Raw genomic sequence first — 7,501 nt, 5'->3', positions numbered from 1 at the left:
TTCATCCCAGTACTCCATAATATAAGGATCGGGGTGGGTTGAATCAGTTGAGCAACCATTGTACTATTTATATTTGATAATATAAACCTAAGCTTGTTGTAAAGTAATTTAATATGCAGTTAAAAAAGAAATATTTTATAATGATGAAAAAAATGATGATTTTTGTTTTAGCCAACAAGAGATATTCATTAATTTGAGGGTGACTAATTTAGTTTCATAGGTCATTAGGATAAATTGTCCAACAATCCTAATTGTCCAACAACCCATTATTTCACGTAAAAATCATCCCTCCATATTTGAATTTCTGAATCCGCTACTAGCCATGGGCACCATACCACAACACCTTAGTCTGGGTACGGGTAATACTTGTATGAGTGTTTTACCTCCTCCGTGTAAAAGGTATTGAACAAATGGTCTTTACCATTGTACTATTTATATTTGATAATATAAACCTAAGCTTGTTGTAAACTAATTTAATCTGCGGTTAAAAAAATAATATTTTATAATGATGAAAAAAATGATGGTTTTTGTTTTAGCTAGCATGAGATATTCATTAACTTGAGGGTGGCTAATTTATATAGTTTCATACGCCATTAGGATAAATCTGAAAGCATTAATAACAAGCAGCCTGATTTGTCATCCCTCCCACAGAAGGACTGCATGAGCCATGGGCACCCTATCACGACACCTTAGTCCGGACACCGGTAATACCTGTATGAGTGTTTTACCTCCTCCGTGTAAAGGGTATCGAACAAATGGTCTTTAGCCCTATGCGCCATGTGGCCGTTATGAATCTTTCAATAAAACCAACTCCGTTAATGTTTATACTCTCGATTTAAGTCGACAACATCACAAATCATATCGAAATCACGCAAATAAATTAAAATCGTCCATCGATCACCGATCATCATCTTCCGATCGATCGGCGGAAGATGATTTGTTTCTCCGCTACTTATTTCCGGCGAGCGCCAGCTGGCCGAGGGCGAGGGCGTTGCTGATAATCTTGGAGAGCGCGTCGTCCTGCTTCGCCACCGGGTTCGCCCTCTTTATCTCGGTGAAGGCGTCGTCGCAGGTGCTGTAGTACGTGATGACGGCGCTGAGCATGCTGTTGGCGGTGCCGGCGTCCTTCACCAGGATGGCGTTCCGCGCCTTGCCCATGTCGTCCAGCGCGTCCCCGAACTGCGACGCGCACACCTTGAGCGCCCCCTGCTCGCGCGCGTTTTCCGTCCACTTCAGCTGCTCCTCCACCTCCGCCTTCGCAGCCCGCGTGTGCTTCGCCGCCATGTCGAGGTGCATGGACAGCAGATCCCCCGCGTCGGGCGACGGCGGGTAGGAGCTCCCGAACGACTTTGCGGCGTCCAGGCAGACGACCGGGTAGTCGGTGAGGGCGCAGAGGGCGATTACGCCGATGTGGGGACGCAGGGCGGCGGCGCCGGCAGAGGACGCGAGGAGGATGATGAGGGGAAGGAGTTGGTTGGGCCTCATCGTTAACGTGCTGGCGGAGATCGTTGAGGTGCGTGGAGGAACAGGGCGAGGGAGGCGAGGAGGCGTGGACCGTATTTAACCGGAACTGAGTGACAGGCCTTAAAAATTTGAGGTTTAAAATAGAAAACCTAATTTTAGCAATTAGGTCATAAAGACTGCCAATTAATATACTTTTTTAGATTTACTTTATTTTTTTTAAAAAATAATAATTAATTAATGGATTAATCCAATTAAGCAAAAGCTTTTATTAATATCACTAGTTTTGAGTGCCTTTATATTTTCAGCTTATATTTAATATAACTAATGTTTTTTATGTTCATTGTTTAATGGAAAATTTATTTTTATGTTCATTAAAATATATAAAATTTATATTCCTTATATATTTTTTATCACATATTATTTAATTTAAAAAGTAAATAATACTAATCCATGGAATTTTTTATTACTTAATTGTATATTTGTTGTATGTTATTGTTATTATTAAATTTAAAATACATATTTGAAAAAAAAACGTTTATCAAATATAATTTGTGTGCCAATGTTAAATATGAATTTTCTGACGGGTGTTGGATGCTGGATTGGGGAGTAATTCTTATATATGGAGATCGATCCTATGGAGTAAAGAAATTTTGGTGCTAGGTTGTTATGACAAGTTGGGGATAGCAAATCTATTAAAATATTTGAGGAGAATCAGATTTTACCATCCCGTCAAAAATCAATAGGCCAATGGTTCCTTGCATGTGTTTGAAAAAACAAATGTCCAAAGAGGAGTTTGAGTACCTTAAGTCCACACGTGGATAATCTGGAAAGAAAAACAAAACTTTCTCCAAGGGGATAGGAGAAAATATAAAGTATTTTTTTGAAACTTTGCAATGCTTGATGCTTTTAGAAAGGTTTGGATAAGAGAGAATGCGTCTTCAAGATTAATGTGAATGCAGTTGTGTTCGAGGACCAATATCAATATAGCGTTGGTGGGGTTATTCGAGACTCACAAGGCTGTTTGTTGCTGGCATTTGGAAAACAAATCAATCAACCTATCTCAGTAGTACATGGTGAGCTTTTGGCAAATCAAGGAAGGGATCAAGTTTCTATATAAGAACATCTCCAATGCAAGTTTTATTAGAGGTTTGTAAAATTGAAAAATCTCACCAAAAAGAGTTTTTATGGCTGTGTATATAAGGTTTGGGGTTTTTAATTTAAGAACAGGTTTGAGTTTTCAAACCTGTTTTTTTCTCTTAAACATAGAGCTAATAATTAATGTCAATGATTGTCATAATGTTTTATAATGTTTCATTTTATAAATAATTAATAATAAGTTTACTTATGGAGAGAATTAATGTGCATGAGCCATGCAATTACATGTGGAGAGAATTATAAAAAAAAACTCACTTAGAGCTTTAACCATTAGGAATATTTTAATGAGTTTTTATAATATTGATGTGGCATATTGAAATCTTCAAAAAAGTTCATTCAAAGCTTTAACTATTGGAGATGTCCTTACGAATCTTTGAGACATGCAAATAGGGGTGGATCCAAAAATTTTATTGGGAGGGGAGGGGGCGATATATGACAAATACTTATATAAAAAAAATTATCACATAAGAAAAATTAATTAATGAAGACTACCGATAAAAAATATCTCTGAAGAAAAAAAAATCTTTTGATTCAAGCATTCAACTACAAATTAATAGAAGAGTCTATGTAGGATATTTTATTAGAGTAAATCTTGCTGGTCAAAATCTGACCAGCTAGAAATCTCTATCTCCCAATTAAAATGCATGCATGGACATGCATATAATTAATGTGGTCATATGAAATTACTAAAATACTCATGCATATGCATGCATACATATATTTTAGCTGACCAAATTCTAACCATTTAGCAATACCCGTATAAGACAAGACAACTATTCTTTTGATTCAAGCATTCTTCTATAAATTAATGAAAAAAAATTTTAGAGGATATTTTATTAAGAGAGAAGCTCTCTCTACCCCTTAGTGGAGCCGCCCCTGAGTGCAAGTGACATCGGGATTCTCAATTGGCAGTGTAGTCACAACTCAACCATACAAGAGGATCTCTACCACATTGGATTATGTGCGAGGAAAATAAAAAACCACATGCATTCGCTTGTTATTTCTAAAATTATTCATGGGCATAGCTTGGCTAATAAAGTATCCCAGCTCATTTTATTTTTTCTTCTACTTCATCCTTTGTGTGGGTGAATGATGATTTTTCTTCGTGGTTGGTTAAGCTTGTAATGGATGATTCTTTACAATAAGATTGCAAGTCTTTACCGTCCAAATATATATATATATATATATATATATATATATATATATATATATATATATATATATATATATAGATGATTTTCTTGAAGCATATTGATTGACTTTTAAAAAACAAGTTAAAGCCGGTAATCTCTTTAAATATTCTGTTGTGGCGAGTAATATGAGATGTCACATGGAGTCAATAGGTCAACATAACATACTAAAGAGTATCTCCAATGCAAGTTTTATTAGAAGTTTGTAAAATTGAAAAACCTCATCAAAAAAAATTTTTATGGTTGTGTATATAAAATTTGGAGTTTTTAATTTAAGAGCAGGTTTGAATTTTCAAACTTGCTTTTTTCTTTTAAACATAGAGCTAATAATTAATGTCAATGATTGTCATAATGTTTTATAATGTTTCATTTTATAAATAATTAATAATAAGTCCATTTATAGAGAGAATTAATGTGCATGAGTCATGCAATTACATATGGAGAGAATTACAAAAAAATTCATTTAAAGTTTTAATCATTAGGAATATTTCAATGAGTTTTTATAATGTTGATGTGGCATTTCAAAATTTTCAAAAAAACTCATTCAAAGTTTTAATTATTGGAGATGTCCTAAATAAGATGGCAGCAGTAAGAAGGTAGTCAAAGTCAAGGTCAAGGAGAGATGAAAGTGGGCTTAGGTGATTAATGAGCCGAGCGATGCAGTTCAATTTACTCATCACTCGGGTTTCATTGCTGAGTCACTGATTGGGAGAATTGTGATCAAATGCACTAATAATCCGAGGCGCTTTTATTTAATGTTCATCATTAGCTCGTAAATGCGTGAGGAATGTGAATAGACAAAAGGGGAAAATTAAATATTGTGCACATTTAGTGAGACTTCATTAAATACTCTTTTGCATTTAATGAGTTATTAATTGATCCCATAATTCCCTTATAATAAATGTAAAATAATGGGGAAGATGAAAGATTGAATGAGAATTGTACTAAGGTACAACAGTTAGAAATAAGAAAGGATCCAAATTTGGAAAATCTACTCTTGGTGTTTTCTTCTTCTCCTCCACTATTACTTGTTGAGGCATCGTTGCAATTGGGAAAACTCTCTTGCGATCATACTATGAAGCCATCCTCATTTTTCTCAAAGCAAGATTAAATTGGCCTCGTCTGTGGAAATCTTCATTTACATGAATCGAGACTGATGGGAGACACCGAGGGATCCTTAGTGACAGGGGATACTCATTCAACTAGACATATTATGCCCTTAGTGACAAAGGACATTAATACTTACCCACTTTCTAGAGTCAAAAGATCTTAACATAGGGATTAATTCTTGTTAGGGCATTCGAATTGAAGTGGATACTCCAATGCTACCATTAGAAAGTGACTGTATAATCTAGGAACATATGACCGGGGGTCCTAATGATAGGGATTCCCTCTTAACCAAACTTCCTAGGTTACCACTCTACTTAATGGTGTTAGAACTTGGATAGACTCTCTAATGCAACCTACACGGGGGTTGTGATAGGCTTTAGTTAGAATCCCTACACAAGTATAAGGATGGAGTTAGGTAAATAAACAATGCATAAGGATATTAACTAGCTTCATAACAAAACCAAAATCCTAGCATCTATTATTCATCCCTTTCCAAAATCATCTCTTATTCCTTCTCTCTTCTTCTCCTTAATCTTTCTCTTACTCTCTATGATATGGCCGATCTAACAGTGAATCATCTTAAAATTCTGATGGACTTTGATTTACTTGAGAAGACTGCTCAATACTTTGAATATTGTTGTATTCAAAATTTTGATAATCCATCCCATCTTGATTGTAGTGTTGAGGTGAGTTAGGGATATGATGTTGTAATAGTAACTATTCATCCTCCTTAGAAGTATGCTGGGGTTAAAATTTTTGGATCTCCCCAGTCGTAAATAGAAGTACTAGGAATCGAATCATACATGTCTTGATGTACAGGTTGGAATAGATTCTGAAGTTTCGTGGAGGAGGTAACAGTATTTTGGAAGAACTGACATATAGCAGCTGGATGAGATGAACTACCACAAACTGTGCATATATCATTAGTTGGTTCTGTGGAAGGGTCAACTTCATTTTAGAAGAGGTGACATATGGTAAACGGATGGGATGAACTACCACATACTGTGTATATGTTCAATATTTGATCATCATCCAAATTATACTTTACACCTCCAAGTTGCCAAGAATACACTACAAGAAATTTTAGATTCAATAACACCGAAAAGATAATGGTTTTTCAAAAAAAAATATTATTTTTTTCCATTTAACAATGATTTTTCTTAAAAATTGTTGTTATTCTAAAAAAAATGACAATAATTTTTTAAAAAACGTTATCTTATGTATATCAAAGACAACGATTTTTTAAAAATCATTGTTGTTGAACTTATTTGTTAGATCTACGATAATGAATTTAATCAATCGTTGTCTATTAACGTTGCTTACATGATAACAGACAACTGTTTAAAAAAATTATTGTCTATGGTGTGTTTTTAATCCTAAAAATATGATAATAAACCACGGTTTTTTTTAACGGTAAATTAGAGAAAAATCCCTAATCATAATCACAATTTTACATGCATTTCCCAATCATAAAGAACTTTGTTTCCACTCGCTGCATGCAAAGTATTACTTGTTTTAACTCCCTCATGCAAATATTGTTACCTAAATTCCCCTCAGATTTTGTAGGTATAAAAAGTCTAAAAACGAGTATATTTCCGGTTAAATTCAGCACTTTACACTAGAATCAAGTATTTTATGCTAGAATCGAGTATATTTTCTATCAAAATTAACCCCTTATATTTTTTTCGGTATAAATAGTCTAAAAATGAATATAATTCCTATTAAATTCAGCACATTAAACTAGAATTGAGTATATTTTCTATTAAATTGAGCATGACTTTTTTCTTGCTTAATATGATTCCTTATAAATTCAGCATCATTTACTATTTAAAGAAAATCTAGTATATTTTCATCCAATTGAATACCATTTAAAGAAAATCTAATATATTTTTCATCCAATTGAGGTAAAAAAAGAATCGTACTTAATTTGATAGAAAATATACTAGATTCTAATTTAATGTACTAAATTTAAGAGGAATTATACTGATTTTTGGACTTTTTATACTTAAAAGTATCATGGCTAATTAGGTAAATATGTTTGACTAGGGATGAAAATTTAGTATATTTTTCATCCAATTGAGTATTATTTAAAGAAAATCTAGTATATTTTTCATCCAATTGAGGTGAAAAAAAAATCGTACTCAATTTGATAGAAAATATATTAGATTCTAATTTAATGTACTGAATTTAAGAGGAATTATAATGATTTTTAGACTTTTTATACCTAAAAGTATCATAGGCAATTAGATAAATATGTTTGACTAGGGAGTAGAAACAAAGATTTTTATGGATGGGGATTGCATGCAAAGATTTATTTGCCAATAGAAACTGCATGCAAATTTTCCCTTTTTTTAAACTGTAACAAAATTCCACGAAAAAAACGCTACGGAAAAAACCTAGCCTCTGCCAAAATCCCTTATCCGCAACTCCTCCACCAAAACCCCTCTGCTTTTCGCCTCTCCACTAGAACGAGTCAAGGACAGGGAGTCATCGCCATCAGAAGAATTTGAAAACAAAGAGCAGCCCTCCACATAAATCATACCTCTACTCTGCCGTCTGAACACAATCGCTTCGAGTATGTG

The 7,501-nt window shown here is 34.0% G+C and overlaps 1 protein-coding gene across 1 annotated transcript; it reads right to left on the bottom strand.

The window, feature by feature from the left end:
• Positions 1-835: 835 nt before the first annotated feature.
• LOC121968189 (pectinesterase 3-like) lies at positions 836-1,514 on the bottom strand. The gene has a single exon (XM_042518665.1). The coding sequence runs from the start codon at positions 1,483-1,485 to the stop codon at positions 949-951; it is 537 nt and encodes a 178-aa protein (XP_042374599.1). The 5' UTR covers positions 1,486-1,514; the 3' UTR covers positions 836-948.
• Positions 1,515-7,501: the final 5,987 nt, after the last annotated feature.

This window comes from Zingiber officinale, chromosome 3B (genome assembly GCF_018446385.1).
Source record: "Zingiber officinale cultivar Zhangliang chromosome 3B, Zo_v1.1, whole genome shotgun sequence".
NCBI lineage: Eukaryota > Viridiplantae > Streptophyta > Magnoliopsida > Zingiberales > Zingiberaceae > Zingiber > Zingiber officinale.
Note: the sequence above shows the minus strand (reverse complement) of the source record. Positions and strands in the feature narration are given on the sequence as shown.